The 23,157-nt window shown below is 30.8% G+C and overlaps 2 protein-coding genes across 2 annotated transcripts; both read left to right on the forward strand.

Moving 5' to 3' along the window:
• The first annotated feature begins 5,099 nt into the window (after positions 1-5,099).
• Positions 5,100-14,497, forward strand: LOC117909979 (probable polygalacturonase At3g15720). Its single transcript, XM_034824024.1, has 5 exons — positions 5,100-5,300; positions 12,089-12,220; positions 12,437-12,571; positions 12,690-12,842; positions 14,255-14,497. The coding sequence occupies exons 1-5, from the start codon at positions 5,100-5,102 to the stop codon at positions 14,495-14,497; spliced, it is 864 nt and encodes a 287-aa protein (XP_034679915.1).
• Positions 14,498-15,839: 1,342 nt separating this feature from the next.
• On the forward strand, positions 15,840-18,533 carry LOC117909980 (probable disease resistance protein At1g61300). The gene has a single exon (XM_034824025.1). It carries the CDS (start codon positions 15,840-15,842, stop codon positions 18,531-18,533), a length of 2,694 nt encoding a protein of 897 aa, XP_034679916.1.
• The last annotated feature ends 4,624 nt before the right edge of the window (positions 18,534-23,157 follow it).

The raw sequence follows: 23,157 nt of genomic DNA on the forward strand, positions 1-23,157 counted from the left end.
TCTAAATAACTTCAAATTCAAATAATTTAAATGGAGAATTAAATTTTAACATCTAAACAATGTCCAAAATAAAGTTTGAACCAAAATCCTAACAAAGAAAAATTCCCCAGCCTAGCCATCACTCCTCGCCCGAATTGAGAGTACTTGAAATATTATCAAGGAAGGGGCATGGGCTTAAAGCTCAATAAGGAACATCAACAATACAGTTTCATGGATCAAACATTCTCAACAATGCTTGCAAATAGGAGATATAACATATACTTATTTTCATAAAAACTTTTGAGTTCAAAACACTAATATATTCAAACTTTTCAACAACCTTTCTCATATCCATTTCAAAACAATTTCTCATTAAAACCAAATCGAATGCATTCAAAATATCTTTACTCTGGTTATCAAATAACAAACGGTGCCCAATTAGGTGGGACTTCACAAATGAGTGGCTAGTTTCAAATTTGTTCTAGTTATGGTGAACAAAACCAAATGTCAACAATTATAACCCGTTAACTAGGGTCATAAAGTCAACTATTATAACCTGTTGACTAGGGCCATATAATATCAACTATTATAACCCATTGATTAGGGCCAAGTATGTCAATAATTATAACTCGTTGACTAAGGCCATAGAAACCAGAGTCTAACATTTTATTTTATTAATTTAAACTTGCAAAACAAAATATCATATTTTCAAAATTTTTCATTTTTCATAAACAAAGAAAATTCTCAAATATACTTTCCATACAAAACACATATTTGATCCATGCGAAAAAATAAAAATAATATTTTTACATATTTCAAAACAATATAAAATGAAATTATTTCTTTTTATAAAAATTTGAATAATTTCCCTTACCTTGAAGAAGCGCTAAAAAACTTGAAGTATTTAGCTTGATGAATTTACTCCTCACCTAACATAATATCATACACAATTATCTAAAGGTAAAAATTTGACAATCCTAAAAATATTTTATTTAGTATTAGAGATCCTAATTAATTTTTCATGCTAATATTATTACTACCCAATATTATTCTCAACTACTTAAACAATAATAATATAATTTAATGAATTCCCAAATTTTTTATAAACTCATATTTCTTCCAAATCTTATTCAACCATTTATTTCTTTTATATACTTAAACTAAATTAAAACTTTTATTAAAAAAAATTACTATTATTATTACATATATTTTTTCAATACCCCGTAACATCCAAACAACCCTATTGTAAGTCACTCACAAGCATCCAAATCACACAATTCTTACTATTATTATTATTATTATTATTATTATTATTATTATTATTATTATTATTATTATTATTATTATTATTATTATCATTATTCTTATTAATCCCAATGTCCCTTCTTACTTAACAAATACCCCATGTACTTTTAACAATTCCAACGACCCCACCAATTCTACTCATTATTATTATTTTAATTTATTCCACTACCACTCTTTGTCTCTCATGATTACGTATTAAATTTTTTTTCTTTCTTTAGTGCCTCAAATCCAAAATCTAGAAACAAGTAGTTCTTTTTCTTATTATTTTCCAATCCCTTAAGCCACATATACTCATTTAATTTTTAAAAGTTTCATTGTTTAGATCTATTAATCTAAAAAAAAAAAATTCGAATTTCCCTATTTTCATTAATGAAACAACCTATATTCATAAGTTCAATCTTTTGATCTTAAAATAAATTAACTAAATTAACCCTAATCTAAATTAAAATTTTCTAAAGTGTTCTAAACTAATGAACGAATATAATATATTAACTAGGGTTAGAATCTTACTTGGAAAAATATGAACTTCAAACTCTAGACCTCCAAACCTTTAGCCCTACATTCTCCAATTCTCTGATTTTTGGTTAATAGAGTTTTCTGAATAGAGAAGATAAGAGGAAAATCTAATTTATACTAGGATTTTTAATTGTAAAAGGACTCTTTTAACTTTAATGAGTTTAATTAATTAATTAATTTTTAATTTAGTATTTTGCCCCTAAAGTTTATTTTGGGGTGTTACAGATGGTGCTCATGGTAACCAAGCACAAAAAAAGGTCTGCCTCTATTAGAAATTAGAATAAAGAGAAGATGACACAAAATTCAGATGTGATCTGTTCTAGTTGTGGTAAGAAGCACGGGGGTAGGCCATGCTATAGGGAGATTGGAGCTTGCTTTGGTTGTAGGAAGCAAGGGCACATGTTCAGGATTGTCCAAAGAATAAAAATTTTATCATTGGGAAGCCTAAGGAAGAGAATAAAGAGGATAAATAGAAGCCTAGGGCCCAAGGGAGGGTGTTTGCCATGACTCATCAAGATGCTCAGGCTGCTTATGATGTTGTGATAGGTACTATCCGAATTCACACTTTATTTGCTAGAGCCCTAATTGATCCAGGCTCAACACACTATTTTGTTTCAATATCTTTTGTTGGTTTGTTGGGTATGCCTGTTGCTTGCATGGACTTTGATTTGATTGTTGCTACTCTTATGGGAGTTTCTGTTGTGACCAGTAAAATGTGGAGATTGCCTTGTGATGATTGGTTATAGGGAAATGCCAGTTGACTTAGTACTCCTCAACCTTCAAGATCTTGATGTAATTTTGAGAATGGATTGGTTAGCTTCCTATCATGCTTCTGTTGATTGTTTTAGGAAAAATGTGATATTTAGCATTCCTGGTCAACCTGAGTTCAATTTTGAGGGGAAGCATACAGATAGACCATTGTGTATGATCTCAGCCTTACGAGCTAGTTCTTTGCTTAGGAAGGGTTGTCAAGGCTTTTTGGCTTGTGTGGTGAGTAATGAAAGTGATTTAAAGTTGGAAGACATACCCGTTGTAAGGGATTTTCCTGATGTTTTTCCAGACGAATTATCTAGCTTGCCACCAGAAATGGAAGTGGAATTTACCATTGATTTGGTACTAGGAACAACTCCTATCTCTAAGACTTCATACAGAATGGCGCCTGTGGAGCTTGAATAGTTGAAGGCTCAACTTCAAGAGTTGTTAGATAAGGGTTTTATTAGACCTAGTGCTTCATCTTAGGGAGCTCCTATTTTATTTGTGAAGAAGAATGATGGATCAATGAGACTTTGCATTGATTATAGAGAGTTGAATAAAGTGAATGTGATGAATAAGTATCCTCTTCCTTGAATTCACAATTTTTTTTATCAGCTTCAGGGTGCTTGTGTATTCTCTAAGATTGATCTTCAGTCTGGATATCACCAGTTGAGGGCCAGAGGTGAGGATGTACCCAAAACTGCTTTTTGAACTAGGTATGGGCATTATGAGTTTTTGGTTATGCCTTTTGGTTTGACTAATGCACCTGCTGCTTTTATGGATTTAATGAATAGGGTATTTAAACCCTATCTAGATCAATTTGTGGTAGTTTTTATAGATGATATTTTGGTGTACTCAAGGAGTGGAGAAGAGCATGAGCGTCATTTGAGTATTGTATTGCAGACTCTAAAAGATAAGCAGTTGTATTCTAAATTGAAGAAGTGTGAGTTTTGGTTAGATAAAGTCTCTTTTCTTGGGCATGTGGTAACTAAGGATGGCATCTTAGTTGACCTTAGAAATGTAGATGCTATAGCAAATTGGAGGAGACCTAGTATTGTGACTGAAATCCGAAGTTTCTTGGGACTTGTTGGTTACCATAGACGGTTTATTGAGGGGTTCTCTAAGATTGCCCTACCTTTGACTAAGTTGACACAAGAAGGGGTTAAGTTTGAGTGGTCTGATGACTGTACACATAACTTTTAGGAGTTAAAGAATAGATAAGTTGCAACTTCTATTTTGACCATCCTTTCAAGTTCAGGAGGATTTGTAGTGTATAGTGATGCCTCTCATCAAGGTTTGGGCCGTGTCTTGATGCAACACGGAAAAGCTATGGCTTATGCTTATAGACAATTGAAGTCTTATGAGCAAAATTACCCCACTCATGATCTAGAGTTAGCTGCAATGATTTTTGCACTTAAGATTTGGAGGAAATTTCTTTTTGGTGAAACTTGTGAAATATCCACTGATCATAAGAGCTTGAAGTATTTGTTTTCCCAAAAGGAATTGAACATGAGACAGAAAAGATGGATAGAACTACTCAAGGACTATGATTGTATTATTCAGTATCATCCAAGGAAGGCGAATGTTGTAGCTAATGCCTTAAGTAAGAAATCCATTGGTTCCCTAATAGCTATTAAAGGTTGTCAGAGGCAATTAATAGAGGATTTGAGGAGTTTGCATGTCCATATTAGAGTTCTGGACTCAGGAGCACTTGTGGCGAATTTCAGAGTGCAACCAAACTTAGTTGGGATAATTAAAGCCCTGCAAAAGAACGATTTGAATTTAGTGCAACCTATGGAGGAGGTTAAAAAAGGTAGTAAGCCTGACTTTGTTTTATCAGATGATGAGATTTTGAGATTTAGGACTAGACTTTGTGTCCCAAATGATGGAGACTTAAAGAGGGAGTTTTTGGAGGAAGCTCATTGTTCTAAGCTTGCGATCCACCCATGAGGGACAAAGATGTACAAAGATTTGAGACAGAATTATTGGTGGTCAGGTATGAAGCAAGATGTCACACAATTTGTGGCTTAGTGTTTGGTGTGTCAACAATGAAAGCTGAGCATCAATGACCAGCAGGGTCATTGCAACCACTTTTTATTCCTGAGTGGAAATGGGAACATATTACTATGGATTTTGTGACAGGGTTACCAAGGACCTTAGGGGGCAATAATACTATTTGGGTGATTGTTGATCGATTGACAAAGTCTGCTCATTTCTTACCAATGAAATTCAACTTCTCTATTGACCGTCTAGCTTCTTTATATGTTAGGGAGATTATGAGAATGCATGGTGTACTTGTTTTCATAGTATCTGATAGAGATCCTCGTTTTACATCTAGATTTTGGCATGGTCTACAGAAAGCTTTGGGTACTAAGTTGAGTTTCAATACTACTTTCCATCCTCAAACTGATGGTTAATAAGAAAGAGTAATTGAAGTTTTGGAAGATTTGTTGAGAGCTTGTACTTTAGACTTAAAAGGTAATTGGGATGATTACTTACCTTTAGTAGAGTTTGCCTATAATAATAGTTTTCAAGCTAGCATTGGGATGGCACCTTTTGAGGGGCTATATGGTAGGAAATTTCGTTCTCCTATTTGTTGGGATGATGTTGGAGAAAGGAAACTTTTGGGGCCTGAACTTGTGCAGTTGATAGTTGAAAAAGTTGCCTTAATTAAAGAGAGATTAAAAACAGCTCAAAGTAGGCAGAAAAGTTATGTTGACAATCGCAGGCGGGATTTGGAGTTTGAGGTAGGTGATTATGTTTTATTAAAAGTATCGCCTATAAAATCGATGATGAGATTTGGGATAAAGGGAAAGCTCAGTCCTCGATTTATGGGTCCATTTGAAATATTAGAAAGAGTAGGCACTTTGGCATTTAAAGTGGTCTTGCCTCCAAGCCTGTCTGAGATTCATAATGTATTCCACGTTTCAACTTTGAGGAAATATGTTTTTAACCCCTCTCATATTGTGGAGTTGGAGCCTATTCAGATTTCTGAAGACTTGACTTATGAAGAAGTACCAATTTAGATTGTGGATGTGAGGGACAAGGTACTACGTCATGTTGTTGTCAAGTTAGTAAAAATCCAATGGAGCAATCACAGAATTCGAGAAGCCACTTGGGAATTAGAAGAGGAGATGAGAGAAAAGCACCCACATCTTTTTCAAGACCCAGGTATGTCAAGTTTAGAGGACTAAACTTTTTTTATAGAGGGGAGGATGTAACACCTCAAAATTTACTCTAGGGTCAAAATAGTAAATTATAAAGTAATTAATTAATTAATTAAACTCATTAAGGGTGAAAGAGTCCTTTTACAATTAATAGTCCTAGGTATAAATTAGATATTCTTATTGCCTTATTTATTCAGAAAACCCTATCAACCAAAATTAGAGAATTGGAGATCCTAGGGCTCAAGGGTTAGAGGTTCAGAGTTTGAAGTTCAAATTTTTCCAGGTAAGTTCAAATTGGGAAATCTTAAGTTTTTATTTAATAATAATAAAAAAAGTTCTTTGGAAGATTTCGATTTAGGTTAGGATTAATCTATTTAAAATTTTTAGGTCAAAATATTGAAATTATAATATAGGTTGTTCTATTGATGAAAATAGGGAAATTTAGAATTTCTTAGATGAATAGATCTAAGCATTGAAATTTCAAAAATAAAAATAAAAATGAATGAGTAAATAAATATATTATTATATGTGGCTTAAAGGATTGGAAAATATTAGGAATAATAAAATAAATAATAAATAAAGAATGTGTGTGCACTGGAGGAAGGTTTTATTTTTTTTAAAGGACGAAGAATACGTGCATATGGAAGATGAAGAATGATGAAAATAATAATATTAATAATAATAAAGAGGTGTGCACGTGGAGTGTGTGAGTGGGTGGATGTGGAAGATGAAGAATGGTGAAAATAATAAATTAATAATAAAGGAAGATGTGTACGGATGGTGTTTGGTGGTTGATATAAATATATATTATTATTATTATATTAACAATGATGGAGGGTTGTTGTGTATAGGTTATGTTTTGTGAAAGAAAAAAAACTTGAAAGTGAGAGAATAGAATTTATAAATAAAAGGAAGTAAAGTTTTTGGTATTATAATTATACTGATGATGGGTGTAAGTTAATAAATAGCATATAATTTAATTAGTGAAATAAATTACAATTTAATTAAATTATGTTGTGTCCCAAGAAATAAATTGAAAATAAAATTTAAGTTTTATATGAATTAGAAATTTATTAATTTTTCTAAAATAGAAATAGATTAAATTATCTTTCATAATTAAAAACATTAATTTGAATACCTAAAATTTTAGGATTGTCAAACCTATAATTTTAGATAAATAGTAATGGTTATTTCTCTTATACTTTGTTAAGTGAAGAGTAGATTTTTCCAGGATTATTTTTCTCCAAAGTTTTTGAGGACTTCTTTTGAAGTAAAGGAAATTAATATAGATTTTGCAAAGGAAACTAATTTTATATATATATATATATATATATATATATATATATATATATATATATATATATGTTGTTTGAAATGTATAATTGTTAATTTTGCTTTTAAGCATGGATCAAATATATTTTTGTATGGAAAAAAAATGTGTTATAACATTTATTTTGTTTATATCAAAATACTTAGGGATTTTCTGCTTTTATAAGTTGGAATAAATAAAATAAAGAATTTGACAATGGTTTGTTTGGCCCTTGTCAACGGGATATAATAGTTGACTTTTTGGCCCTTGTGAATGGGATATAATAGTTGACATTTACATTTTCATAGTGGGAAATGTAATTGATTTGGACCACAACCTCTAGGGGTTTGGTTAGAGGTTACTAATACTAATAGTGTTTGGTTCCGTCCACCTTAAAAGGAACATTTGAGGCTAGCCACCTATTTGTAAAGTCCCACTTAAATGGACACTATTTGCTATTTGATAACCAGAGTGAAAATAATTGAAATGTATTTGATTTGGAATGGATATGAAATGATTTTTATATATATGAAAATGTTTGTTGAACTGTTTAAATGCATTAGCATGTTTTAATTCAAAAGTTTTATAAATAGAGTATATGTTATATCTCCTATTTGTAAGTATAGTTGAAAATATTTGATTCATGAAACTGTATTTATATTCCTTATTGGGCTTTGAACTCATTCCCCCCCCTTTGTTTCTTAGTTCGGGTGAGGAGTGACGGTTAGGAGGAGAAATTGGCTTGTTAGGATTTTTGTCAAAACTTTCTTTATTTTAAGCATTGTTTAGATGTTAAAAATTTATTTTTCTTTAGAATTATTTGAGTTTGGTGTTATTTGGACAACAACACTTGGTTTGATGTGTTAGTTTCAAAAATTGTTATATGGAGATTTTAGAATTTTTGTTCTACTACTTTGAATAGGAGTTTGGTAATTAGTAATTTTCCAGTTACAATACAAATGTTTGAATCGTTTCCACTTTGAGCCTTTGGGCTTGAGGTGTGAAATGACCGTCATACCCTTGGAGTGGGTTTTGGGATGTGACACGTTGCACTTGCCAGTGGGTTTCTACGTGGCTTTGCTCTACCATTACTATTATAAATAGACTGTGGGCTGGCCTTCTATGGTTTTATGAATTTACAAGCATACCCCCACTATCACAATTAAGAATTGTTATTGATATACAATTGAAGAAGGCGTTATTCTTTCCTCATGCAAAAGCTGTAACACTCCTCTGGTATTTTATCATGAAATTGACCAAAAGAAATTGATGAGATTGAGGGAGTTAAACCTAACCCTTATGAAAATATGCAAAATATCCTAAAGTTCTATATTATGTGGTGGATTATCATCTAGCCATCCCTTATATCTTAGCCAACATTGTTCAAGATCGCCACAATGTTTTTGACAAATATTTTCTATTAAATTCTTTGAGGAAATTGACTGATGTTGATTGAATTATCAAGGTACAAGATTAGTATAAGGGTTCATCAGATGACTCATGATATATCAACAAAAATTTAAATAATACAACCAAATCTAAAAAATTATACCTACATAACCTATAGCAAATAGTTAGTTATTTCAATTATAAACAACTAAACAATGTTGATCCTTAGCAACAACACTTATTTCTTGACTGTTAATCTCTATTATAATATTACTAAATCCTAAAATATATAGCAATTTTGACCAAGAAAAATCAAAGATAGGATGACTATGGTAGTGAAAGTTAATGTTCGTCTTTAATTAAAATATGAATATTTAACTATCATTAGTTTAGCTTAAGTAAAATGCTATTATTAATTTGAATTAGAGTTGGAGATGGTGTTTGAATTAGAGTAATAGTTTAAGTTCATCCCCTTAATTTTATTTGTATATAAAAATTCATCAATTATCAATGATAACATCACGCCTTATGAAGGCGTAATCATTCTTTTAAGAAATCAAGTTTAATAAAAAGTTTTACTTTGATATGCCCTTTTTGAGTAATCATTCTTGTTATAGTATTTACAAACAATTGAGAAGATTCTCCTTCTTCTAATTGTTCATTTTCTATATTTTCTATATTTTGAAGTTTTGCATGTTCCAACATTTGAAGTCTTGTTTCTATATCTTGATTTTGGTTTTGCTTCTTATTAATATGAAGTTTTATTTGACTTATTTCATTTTGAAGATCTTGAATTCCTATAGGTTTAGGCGCAGAAAATTGTGCTAAAACAGTTTTTAGGTTGTATTGATTTGTATTTTCTATGATTTTTTCATTATTTTGTTTTTGAATTTCCAAATTTTTTTAAAAGTATTCTCTTTGAAGATTTTGATCGGGAAGTTTGTCAATTAACTCCATTAAGAAGTTTTGTTCACTAGTTATTACATTTACTTGTTTGATATGATAAAGACAATTTTCTACATAATCATAAGATGACTGTGAGGAAGACTTGCTTGACTCGCTGGAAGAGCTATCTTCTATTAGAAGAAGTTGATCGTCAATAGATGATTCTACCAATGTTTGACTAGATGAATTTGATAGTGACTTTGTTTTGATAAGATTAATCATTTGTTGTTTGAGGCATTTTTCTATATCTAGGTAGGCAATTATTTCTTTGATTTTGCAATTTGGTGTTGTATGTCCCTTCTTGCCACATTTGAAACATTTAACATCTTCTTTATCTACTTTCTTTGAAGTGTTTTGATATTTTTTATTTGAATATTTCTTATGCTTTGGTTTCTTATAAAAGGATTATTCTTTGAATTTTGAGTATTTTTTACTTAATCTCTTCTTCTTGAGGAAAATATTTTGCAAAAATACGTGTAAACAAGAATCGAAAAAAAATCAAAAATCAAATTGAGACGGATCTATGTTGTTCTATTCCCAATGCTTTTTGGAGTAGAAAGCAACATAAGGTCTCCTTGCCCTATGTTGATGGATTCGATGAAAATCAAATTCCTACTATGGCAAGACCAATTCAAATGAATGCTCAATTACTTGAGTATTGTAAACAAGAAATAAAAGATTTGCTTGATAAAATTCTTATTAGAAAGAGTCACTCTCCTTGGAGTTGTGCCATTTTCGATGTTAAAAAACCTTTGGAAATTGAACGAAGTGCCTCTAGATTAGTTATTAATTACAAACCTTTGAATAAGGTTCTCAAATGGATAAGGTATCCAATACCTTTCAATAGAGACCTTATTGGAGGCCTTCATAATGCTTGAATTTTCTTAAAATTTGATATGAATCTGGATTTTGACAAATTCAACTTCTCTTTCTTCTCTATACTTCTTCCTTTTTAATAATAATAATGATAATAATAATAATAATAACAACAACAATCACAATAATTCAATTTATTTATTTGGTACTATTATTAATAATTAAAGATGCATTTAAAAGTTATCAATTTTTGAATATTTATTAAAAATATTGATGGTCTAAATTTATTTTCATATTTCTTTTCTTGTATTCCTACCTCTTCAAACATTGTTTCAACAATTGAAAAAAAAAAGTTACAAAATCATAATATTGTGATATTGTTGATAAATATATACATTATTTTTATGTGTTTTAAATTATTTTATTCACCTCTATTTTTTCGCTTTTTGGAAAATCATTCCTACTTTTTCTAAGAAAATTTTGAAAACACCAAATTGTTGTTTCCAAAATTTTTCATTTTTTAAACTCATTTCTAGAAAATGAAAATACAAATAGAAAATAGAATAGCTTTCTTTCTTAACAAATAGAAAATAGGATATTTGTTGTGGAAAACAAAAAATTATTTCAAAAGTAGTTGCCAAACAATTTCATAGTATTTAAAACTCCAATTTGTTTTTTTTTTTGTTCAGATCGAAAAGTAAAAATATTGAAAATGAAAAAGAAATAAATTACATAAAAGACCTTGTGATATATATAAATATATATATATAGATATATATAAATACAGATAAAAAAATAGATACCAATGAAACATTATCACATATAAATATTATGTAAATATTTTGTTTAGTTATTGACTAATTATATATATATATATATATATATATATATATATATATATATATGTTCCTTATTTTACATGGGAAAAAACAAGATTTTTATAAATTTCATTTTTCAAGAACAATTTTTACTTTTCGTGATGAATAGATTTTCAAGAAAAAAAAATTAGAAACTAAAAAGCTTTTTAGGAAATTTTAAAAAAAAAAACAAAAAAAAAATTTTTCCAAATTAATGCAACCATAAATTCAAAGAAGAATTTTTGGTTGTTATTTTTAGGAGTGAAATATGGGTGGAGCTCAACCCAACCTAATATGTGTTAAATAAATAAATAAATACCTTATAAACATGAAATTAAGTCCTAGTGATTTCAAATATATATATTGTCCTTTTTTTTGTTATTTTTTTCCATTTTTCCTTTCTAATTTGTTTCCTTCAAACTTTGATATAAATAAATAAAGAGTTAATGATTTCAAAAACTGGTAAATGGGTAGACAGGAATGTGTTAAAATACCTTATAAACATGAAATTAGGGAAATAGCAAATGTCAATCAGGAAATTTTTGCCATTCTCCTTACATATGTTGATCCTTATGGAAATATCATCCACGCATACCACACTTCACAACTTAAAAAATTGTTAAGACATCCATTCTACTCTTCCATGTATATCATGCTCAACCCATTCAAAAATTATTATTATTATTATTATTATTATTATTATTATGAATAAGATAGAGACCATAACAACAATTTCGGAAAATAATGAAAACAAAGCAAAAGTTATATCAAACATTTTAGGAAAAATCGAAATATTAATTGTCAGTTACCCCCACAAGATGAGAGAATAAGATATAAACCCCACAGCTTCAAAACCTATTACCTATGAAGGAATATCAATGGATATAACCCAAATGTAAAACTTTGTAGTGACGATAGAATAGTGAGCATCCTTCTCATCAATATGAAGGTACATAGTAGAATGACATTACTGCTACTAAATTTTAAATGTTTCGAGGACTACAAGATAGAATTTTTATGAGTGGGAAAATATTAATGGCTTATGCATGCAGGATCGTTTCTCCTTCTTCATTTTATGCATGGTAACATTATCCAGCTTCAGCAGTACTACAAATGCAAGCTCGCCTTTATATGATGTGATGAATTATGGAGCTGTTGGTGATAGAAAAACCGATGATTCTCAGGTAACTACTGCTTTCTCTGTCATGGTATTGAGAATTTAGTTAGAAGAGGATGGTAATTGATTCCTTTAATTAGAAATATCATCATATTTTTATATGTCCATTGGATACTAATGGATACTACACTTTAGGCTCTTTTTATTTGTATTATGTGGGACCCTTCACCATAAATGATAGAACGGATAGAAAAGATATCATTTATGTGCCTTGTATGTACAGGCATTTCTGAAGGCATGGAATGAAACCTACAACGTTCAACAACAGTGTGCTACCCTTAATGTACCAGCGAAGACATTCTTATTGAATCCTATCGAATTTTCGGGTCCATGTGTGCCCACTTCTATCGAATTTCAGGTGATTAATTTGTTGAAAATATGGAGGACTAAGCAATGTTTTATTCAAATTAATATAGCATTTGACAGAATTCAAAACCTCAATTGGAAGGTTTCATTTTTCACTGATTTCTCCACAGGTGGCAGGAAAAATTATAGCAAGCACCAATAAATCCCTATTTGAGAACAATCATTGGATCCTCTTCTCATATGTGAAAGGGCTTACTTTGACCGGAAGTGGAACTATAGATGGCCAAGGGGCAGGTTCATGGCAAGACCGAACGAGAGTACCTGTAAGTAGAAAACGTTTTCATTATTTTTCAATCGCTTTTGCTCGGATAGAAAATGTCATATCGAAATCAAAATCCTATACATGGCTTAACAATGCAACAAATAGTAAGGGCTTGTTTGATTGGTGTCTTCAAGAACTGTTTTTTGTTCTTGAAAACAAAAAATACTAAAAACTTGTTTGGTTGAGAAAGTTGTTTTTGTTTTTCTTGTTCTCCGTGTTATCAAAATGACACTTTTTAGAGAACAAAAAAAAGGTGTTTTGCCCCTTTTTTTTACTGTTTACAAAACAAAAAAAGCTATAAAGAGAATATCTATTCTCTGTGTTTTTTTTAGATTTGAACTTTTTTTTATCACGTGTTGTTAGTTTTTTATTTTTTCCGTTTATATTTTTCTGTTTGGTTGCTGAGAAAAGTGGGGAACGAGAATGAAAACAGAAAAAAAAAAAAAAAAATTATGATTTTTCCCGTTTCTCAGTTTTGATTTTTCTTGAGTTGTTTTGTTAAAAAAACAAACAAAAAATTTTCTTAAAGACATGGAAGAGAAAGAAAATGAGTTGCTTTGAGAGGGTTTTGCAGGTGACTTTTTCTCAATTTTGAAGAAGATGAGAGACGGCTGAGGGTGAGGGTAGTCATTTGTAAATAAGGTAATAATATTGGGTAAACACATTTCTCAATAGTGGAATGGACACAGAGATATTTTGAAGGGACATGGTTGGAAAAAAAATTCATACATAAAGTGCAAATTTCAAAACATATTAGGTGGTAAAATCTATTGGTCAACCCAAGCAAAACACCATCTTCAGCCGTGGGATCCCTTGGAAAGTGACCATCTCTTTCCTTGCATTTACTTTCATGTCCTATTTATTTTATTTACAAGCTTGTTAGGTGAAAATTAATTCTTTTTAAAATTTTTTATCTCATCTTAATAAAATATACTATAATTTTTAATAAAATTAAAGATTAAATCAAGAAAAAAAATGTTAATAAAAATGATTCTATAATGTTTGATTTATTTTTAAAAAATATAAAAAATATTTTTATTTTAAAATTAATAAAATAAATAAATTTTTTAATTTTAATGAACTGTGTATCTAAAAATTATTTATAAATTTATAATATAAAGTTACTTGAAGAAAACATTTTATTAATTGGAAGAGAAAAAAAAAACATCTTTCAAATATGTTTTTTGTTTTACTTGTTCTACAAAACTTTTTTATTAACCCAACAAAACATGTTTTTTGTTTTTTTTTTAGAACAGAAACTGTTTTCCAAAATTTAGTTTCCAAACACAATTTTTTTTTTTTTCTAAAAACACAAAAAATAGTTCTCAAAAACTATTCTCAAAAACCGTTTTCTATAATAGTTTTCAAAAACAACAACCAAATAGGCCTAAGATTTTTCATGTCTTGGGACAGGCACTCAAGATTTATACTTGCCCGGACCTAGTACTTCAAGGATTGACACATATCAATCCCCAAAAGGCCCATATCATTTTGACAAAATGTGATGGAGCAAACATCAATAACATCACTATAAGTGCACCTGAAGATGCCCCGAACACGGATGGTATCGACATTGGCGGTTCAAACCATGTTCGAGTCCAGAAAAGCAAATATGACATGGCTGGTGGTTATTACTTATTACAACATAGTTCTTAGCTGGCAACTCGGAACTGAAAGCACAAATTTTTTATAATTTTGTGTCCGCTACAGGGAGGGCAGGGAGAAGTAAAGAAAGTAACATATGAAGACATTATGTTTGACAATGTCCGCTACCCAATTGTCATTGAACCAAAAATGAGATTGGGCTGCAATTCATTAGTCAAAACAATATTGGGTTGCCATTGCCATTGCCATTCAATTGAATTGTGATATATAATTATATATTATTAGAAATAGAAATAATAGTGAGAAAATATACATACATATATATAATTGAAAATTTTAAAATGTTTTTTACTCAATATTTAAAAATTAAATGGATAAAATATGACTATTAACCATGGTAACTCCAAGAGAGAAAAGAATTGGCTTTAAAAAAATAAAAAGACAAAAGAAAAACCTTCCAAATTTTCCAAATATTCCAAAATTCAAGTGTTGTGATCCCAAAATAATGAAAGATTTTACAAGTTACTGACAATTTCAAACTTTCAATTAAAGTTGCAATACTTCTCTCTTTATAAAAAATGTTTTTAATATTTTAGTGCATTCACACATCCCTTTCAACTTCAATATTATTGTCTACCTAATAATAAAGACTTAGATTTTAGTGTATTCATATATTCTTTTCAACTTGACCGCCAATGTCTACCTAATAATAGTGGCCATTTTTAAAGTTTTCTCTCATCTTTTATTACAATTAGTTGTCTAAATATTTTAGCTTCAAGGTCAAGTATATTCTATTTAATAATATTTGAGGAGGTATTAAATACATCTATGCTACCACATTAGTATGTTAATATAGTATAACTATCCATTCATATTTATCAAATCAAAACCTAAATAAGGAAGGAAAGAAAGTTATTTGGATTCAATGATAATTAGTAAAAGCTTTAAATTATTAGAAAAATGAATTATAAAAATTATTTTTTAATAAAATAACTTAATTATCATTTTAGTTATTTTCAATTAATTAATTTTTAATAAGATCCAAAATATTAATAAATTATTATACCACATTAGTAAGCATTATAATACCAAATCAACGAGCTTAGAACAACAAAGATACTCAGTATATTCTATTCATAATCAGATGCATTGTGAAGTAATTTTCAATTTCACCATATTATCATTAAAAAAAAAAAAAAAAGGGAAAGAAAACCGTAGATAACTTAGCTTTGCCAAGGGGCCCATGTGTGCCCCATCATCCTCGATCCCATCACCTTTTTCCTTTGTTTCTCCTCATCAATTTCCCAATATCTGCAAATAAAATGCATTCCTTTTCTGCTTCGAATTTGTCATTCCTCTTTCTTACCTTCTCCTTGGAGTTTTTCATACATCAATGGGAAACGTGTTCTCAGTCTCAATCTCTACCAACGACATCGCTGGTTGTTGTGATTGCACTGCAGCTCGAGCAAATTACACATGCAAGCTTGCAGAAAATCGGGTTACTTTGAGAACAGAGCTTCAAAAATTAAGGGAGCTGAAGAACGATGTGAATAGGAAGGTGGATGTGGCTGAGAGACAACAGATGAAGCGTCTGGATCAAGTACAAGGCTGGCTTTCCAGGGTGGAAGCCATGGAAACTGAAGTCGGTCAACTGATTGGAGAGGGTGCGGAGACCATTGAGGAGAAACGATTACGTGGTTTTTGCCATCCCAAGCATTGCATCTCCAGCTACACGTTGGGAAAAAAAGTTGTCAGGAAGCTACAAGATATGGCTACTCTAAAGAGCGAAGGACGTAATTTTGAGGTGGTGGCTGATATTGTACCTCCAGCTCCTGTGGAGGAAATACCCGGCCGACCCACTGTGGGCTTGGAATCAACATTTGACAAAGTTTGCAGGAGTCTCGAAGAAGAACATGTAGGGATGATCGGCTTATATGGGTTGGGGGGCGTTGGGAAGACCACCCTCTTGACACAAATCAACAATCATTTCCTTAAAACATACCACAATTTTGATGTCGTAATTTGGGTAGTGGTTTCAAGAACCCCAAATCTAGAGCGGGTTCAAAATGAGATTTGGGAGAAGGTAGGATTCTGTGATGATAAATGGAAAAGCAAAAGCCGCCATGAGAAAGCCAAAGACATCTGGAGAGCCTTGAGCAAAAAGAGGTTTGTGATGTTGTTGGATGACATGTGGGAGCAAATGGATCTGTTAGAAGTGGGAATTCCACCTCCTGACCAACAAAATAAGTCCAAGCTGATATTCACCACTCGATCTCAGGACTTGTGCGGGCTAATGGGAGCTCACAAGAAGATCCAAGTGAAATATTTGGCATGGAAGGATTCGTGGGATCTGTTTCAAAAATGTGTGGGAAAGGACGCCCTTAATTCTGATCCAGAAATACCTGAGCTGGCCGAAATGGTTGCAAAAGAGTGTTGCGGTTTGCCACTGGCGATAATTACCATAGGGCGAGCCATGGCCTCTAAAGTGACACCCCAAGATTGGAAGCATGCAATTAGAGTACTGCAAACACGTGCTTCAAATTTTCCAGGTATGGGGCACCGAGTGTACCCACTTTTGAAATACAGCTATGATAGTTTGCCCTCCAAAATAGTTCAATCTTGCTTCTTATATTGTTCTTTATTCCCAGAAGATTTTTTCATACTTAAGGACCTTTTGATATATCAATGGATTTGTGAGGGATTTTTAGATGAATTTGATGACACGGATGGAGGCAGAAATCAGGGATTTAATATTATCAGTACTCTTGTTCATGCATGTCTACTTGAGGAATCTTCAGATAGTAGATTTGTAAAATTTCATGATGTTGTACGTGATATGGCCTTGTGGATAACCAGTGAAATGGGGGAGATGAAGGGCAAGTTTTTGGTACAAGCAAGTGCCGGTTTGACCCAAGCACCTGACTTTGTCAAATGGACGACGACGGAAAGGATTTCACTGATGGACAACCGAATTGTGAAGTTAACAGGATCACTTACATGTTCCAATCTCTCGATACTTCTTCTAGATTTGAATAGTGATTTGCAGATTATAAGCAATGGTTTTTTCCAATTTATGCCCAATCTAAGAGTGTTGAGCTTATCAAAAACCAAAATAGTTGAGTTACCATCAGATATTTCTAATTTGGTTTCATTGCAATATCTTGATTTATCTGGTACAGAGATAAAGAAGTTGCCAATTGAGATGAAGAATCTCGTACAATTGAAGATTTTGAGATTGTGTACATCTAAACTCTCTTCAATTCCACGAGGACTAATATCAAATCTTTTAATGCTGCAAGTGGTTGGCATGTACAATTGTGGACTTTATGATCAAGTAGCTGAAGGAAGCGTTGAATCATATGGTAATGAGTCCTTGGTAGAGGAATTGGAGAGTTTGAAATACTTGACGCATTTAAGTGTCACCATAGCAAGTGCCTCTGTGTTTAAGAGATTTTTAAGTTCCAGAAAGTTACCGAGTTGCACTGTAGCAATCTGCCTCAAGATGTTCAAAGGTTCAAGCTCACTCAACCTATCATCTCTCGAAAATATGAAGCATCTCGCTGGGCTTACGGTGAAAGATTTGGATAGTTTGAGAGAGATTAAGTTTGATTGGGCAGGGAAAGGAAAGGAAACAGTGGGGTATAGCAGTCTCAACCCAAAGGCCAAATGCTTCCATGGCCTTTGCGAAGTGGCCATCAATAGATGCCAGATGTTGAAGAATTTGACATGGCTTATTTTTGCCCCAAACCTCCAATATCTTAAAATAGGACAATGTGATGAAATAGAAGAAGTGATAGGTAAAGGTGCAGAGGATGGAGGAAATCTGAGCCCATTCACAAAACTCATACGACTGGAGTTAAATGGTTTACCCCAACTGAAGAATGTGTACCGGAATCCCTTGCCCTTTCTTTACCTTGACAGAATTGAAGTAATCGGGTGTCCAAAGCTGAAGAGGCTGCCACTCAACTCCAACAGTGCCAATCAAGGTAGAGTTGTGATGGTAGGAAAGCAAGAGTGGTGGAATGAGTTAGAATGGGAGGATGAAGCTACTCTAACTACTTTCCTTCCCAGTTTCAAAGCAATATAAGAACAAGGGGCTTAGGTATGATTCCAATTAAAATCAACCAAATATGATTGGAATGTATATTATTCTTTAATTCATTCTAAAATTAGATGCCTACCGTTTGTAGGATTTGAAGGAATGGCAAATGCTTGGTGTTTGTTGTGGATTTAAATTCCATTTTTTCAGGACTTTATTTTTTTTGGCTGATTAATATTTATGGAATTGATTGAGATTATAGTTTCAAGTTTTTGCCATGCTTAATCTTGGTACAAGGGTAATCTCTAGTTTTGCCTTATACTTCTCTCTAGAAATTTATTTTTATTTTTTTGACATGTTTACTTGAAGTTCCAAATCCAATTACGATGAGAAAATAAAAAATGATCCTATGCTTTGGTATCAATTAAATCTATGCTTTGCAAAATTATCAAGTTGATTACAAAAAAAAAAAAAAATATTACACTCAATTTAAGTCTCAGTTATGCTTTTGGTTTTTTGGCTTTCGATTTCACTCCACTTTTGCTATCTCAAGTTTGAAATTAGAGGGGAAAAAGCAAAAAATAAATGTATAATTTAGCATCAAAGTGGATATGTTTCCTATTTTTTGCCTTTTTAATTTAAAAAGATAATAATTTTTACAAACTATTTGAAAGAACTGAGATATTAAATTTCTCAAATTTAAAATTTTTAAACATACAAATGCAAAAAAAAATTTTTGCCTTTGGATGCACTTTCTAGTTTTTGTTTTCAAAATAGAAACTTCTACATAAAAATGCAAAAACTCTCATATAAAACTTATGCAATGAGCCCTATGGCAAAACTGCCACCTCTTTTTTCTTATGCAATGAGCCCTATGGCCATTAAACCGACGTTGGACTAGTGACGTGGAGCAGGGTGAACTCCACCACCTCTTTTTCTTTTTGGCAAAACAGCCCACATTTCCCTTGGCCTAGTGTCTACTCGTATGACTGAGTCTTCTTGGCAAAATGGGCCAAGAAATTATGCAATGAGCCCTATGGCCCAACCCAATAGCCAATTAACTTGCAAGGATGGGAAGAGGTTTATAAATTATTTATGCTTCCTCTCACTTCCAATGTGGGATCAATGTGAAGAAATTTAAAAAACTCAGAAGAGCTTGAACCATATACCTCAAGGTTCCCAATACAATATTATCCACTCTGCTACAACCATGCTTACATTGAAATTTAACAAGGAAAAGCTATATAGCTTATTTTAAAAAATAATACAATTTTTTTAATTATATGTATTTAAAATTATTTTTAATTTTAATAAAATAAGATTTAAAAAGCTAATAATTTTTAAAAAATATTTGAAAAAACTAAGATATTAAAAATCTTTAATTTCTCAAATTTTAAATTTTTAAACATATAACCTAAACCTTTGGATACACTTTCTAGTTTTTGTTTTCAAAATAGAAACTTCTACATAAAAATGTGAAAACTCTCATATAAAACTTACCTTATCCCTTTAAAAATTATTTTAATTTTTTTAAAAAAAATTTGAGGTAATTAAGAGATTTTAATATCTTAATTTTTTAAATCAATTTTAAAAGACCATTACAATCTTAATGCAAGTCTTTAAAGTCTTTATATTTTATATAAAAGATAATACTATTTTTTATTTTTAAAAATAGAAAACACAAAATATATTCAAAAGGACACACAGTATGTACTTTTTGTACAAGATTCTCTAATTTTTATATAGAAATTATGCTACTTTCTATTTTTGAAAAAAAAAATCGAGAAGAGTATCCAAACAAAACCTTAATAATGCAAAATATTACAAAAACCAAGGAAAAATAAATCCATAAGAAAAGTTTATTATTGAATTAGGAAAACTAACATGTTTAAGGAATTATTTAATTAATAACATTAACCAATGTTTTAAATCCGGACCAGTCCGTTTCGGTCCGATTGCCACTCAGAGGGCATTCTGGCTCGTTTCCCCTCTTTGGACCTTCTACTAAGTAGATTGGCCTCGAACCGGTGACCCGGACAAAACTGCATGGGTCAACTCCACCACCTCTTTTTATTTTTGGAAAAACGGCCCACATTTCCCTTGGCCTAGTGTCTACTCCTATGATGGAGTCTTCTTAGCAAAATAGACTAAAAAGTTATGCAATGAGCCCTATGGCCCAACCTAACAGCCAATTAATTTGTAAGAGATGGAAAAAGTTTTATAAATCTATTCAAGCTTCCTCTCACTCCCGATCTGGGATCAATGTGAAGAAATTTAAGGAAAACCTCAACTGTTTTTGTTGCAAGAAGGAGAGCTTGAACCATAGACCTCAAGATTCCCAATACAATATTATCCACTTTGCTATAACCATCCTTTTGCTGAAATTTAACAAGGAAAAACTATATAGGTTATTTTAAAAAATAATTATAATTATAAATATAAATACAAATATATATATATATATATATATAGAAAATTACATAATATAATTTTTTTTTTATTTTCAATATGTTTAATATTTAAATATTGTATATATTTTGTTTAATAAATTAAAAATGTTAATACATCTATATAAAAATGAATAAATAATATTACAAATATTATTAATTTTTAATTATCTGTATTTAAAATTATTTTTAATTTAAATAAAATATAAATTATATATTTATGACATCATCGGTTCGACCACCGGTTTGACCAGTGAACCGTGTACCGATAACTTTTCTAGTTCAACATCCGGTCCGGTACTAAAAACATTGACATTAACTTGTTTCAAGAAAAAAAAAAAAACTTAAAAGAGAAATTTTCTACTGAAGTTTGATGATAAGATCATTTTGTTCATATTTTATCATCATTGACAAGTATAAATATCCTTTGAAAAATTATGTTGATATCTTTGACAAGTATAAATGTCCTTAGAAAAATTATGTTGGTATTAGCTTGTACATCGAGGATGTTTCAATATTGTCAATTAAAGAAACCACAAGGTCAAACTTTTTGCTATTACTATCCAAATAGCATATAAGTTTGAGTCATAAAAAAAAGGGGGAGGGGGGGCACGAGCGCTAAAAAAGAAAGGAAAAAAGAGAGCAAAAAACAACAACAACAACAGCAACCAATCACAATGGGTAGCAATATCAATAAATGAAGGGCTTTGAGAACTAATCGCTATACTTCTTTCCAGGCAACCATGAAATATATGTTTGTTTTCTTTGAGCAGCAAAATAATGGAAGTTGTCAACATAACATAGGTTTGATTAGTAGTTAACTTTCCTTTAAATTTTTCATTCTTCTTCCTATCATCCTTGGAATCTCTCACATACTAATAGAAAATGCATGCTCAGACCCAATCTCAACTAACGACATAGTTGGACACTATCGTTACTACACTATTGTCCAAGAAAATTATATAAGCTTGAAGAAAACCAATAAGATTTGAGATGTACTGTTGCATGTGCTTGCTAAGTCATACATGTGGAAGTCAAGTTATATGCAAAAAGACTAAGTCTTGCTTGTCCTGTTTGAATGGTTCTTTTGTTTTGAAGATGTTATTTTTGTTATTAAAGGTGAGAATGTGTAAGTCATTGCCTTTATTTCTTTGCTAGATTGTTCCTTATTTGTAAGGAACTTAATATTAGAATTATGGATATTTAAGTGTTTATCTCAATGGAATAAGACGTGAACTTTATATCTTATCAATTTTTTAGTTGTATTCTCAAGTGTTAACAAGTTTCTTTATATCTTTTAATTTTCTTATCTTTTTCTTAACCCACTTATGAGCATATCAAGTATACTAAAAAAATTAAGCAAGTAGAGGAATGATTTAAAAAGGAAGATGGATCTAGTTAGATCTTAGAGGGTCTAGGGTTTAGGCCTTTGTTAGTAACATTTCTACCAGAATCTTTTATAAAACACAATTAATGTTTAAATAAAAAATAAAAGAATTTTTTTTATATTATCTTTTGTCATGTGTTATTACACATTATGATAACACGATTAATGTTCGAATACGAATTAAAAGAATTAAAATTGGTTAAAATTTTGGGCTTAATATTGGGCCTCCATTATGAATTGGTTTTCCTAATTTGCCTAAGCCTTGTTGTCTAGGATAAGGTTGAAAAAATACAAAATAAAATATTTGGATCAAGACGAACATTCAAACATCCTTGTAGACATTTAAATGTTGGGACTTTCAAATTAGTTTCCTTCTTTTTTTCTAACTCAAAAATCTCAATTTTGAAATGTTTTAAAATTAAGAAACTCTTTATAATTGTTTGTTAAGGTTTTTCTAATATAAAATAGTTTGTTCCATTGAAATTTTGTGAACTCCCAAAAACTTTAGAGAATATAATCATTCTTAAAGTTTGTAACTCCATCTTTTGAACCTTTTAAGATATTTCTTGAAAGAACTTCTTGTCTATAATAAAGGTTAAAGACTCATACAACAAAACTTCAATAAGGGCCTCAAGAGATCTACTAAAGAGCACAGGGAATATTGCATCAAGAATTTGGACAAGGAATGTAAATACTATTGGTATAAGACCCTATAGAATAGATAATCAAGTAAAAATATTATATATATATATATATATATATAATGTTTTCTCATATTTAGTAGGTTATTTAACAGTTGAGAGACCACACTTGCAATTTTTTACATTTAGGCCACAGG

This window comes from Vitis riparia, unplaced genomic scaffold, assembly GCF_004353265.1.
Source record: "Vitis riparia cultivar Riparia Gloire de Montpellier isolate 1030 unplaced genomic scaffold, EGFV_Vit.rip_1.0 scaffold525_pilon_pilon, whole genome shotgun sequence".
NCBI lineage: Eukaryota > Viridiplantae > Streptophyta > Magnoliopsida > Vitales > Vitaceae > Vitis > Vitis riparia.

Coding starts and splice junctions, on each gene's coding strand:
- LOC117909980 (XM_034824025.1), top strand. CDS start 15,840: ATGGGAAACGTGTTCTCAGTCTCAATCTCTACCAACGACATCGCTGGT.
- LOC117909979 (XM_034824024.1), top strand. CDS start 5,100: ATGGCACCTTTTGAGGGGCTATATGGTAGGAAATTTCGTTCTCCTATT. Junction 5,301..12,088: donor GGCGGGATTTGGAGTTTGAG/GTAGGTGATTAT, acceptor TTATGCATGCAG/GATCGTTTCTCCTTCTTCAT. Junction 12,221..12,436: donor GAAAAACCGATGATTCTCAG/GTAACTACTGCT, acceptor TTGTATGTACAG/GCATTTCTGAAGGCATGGAA.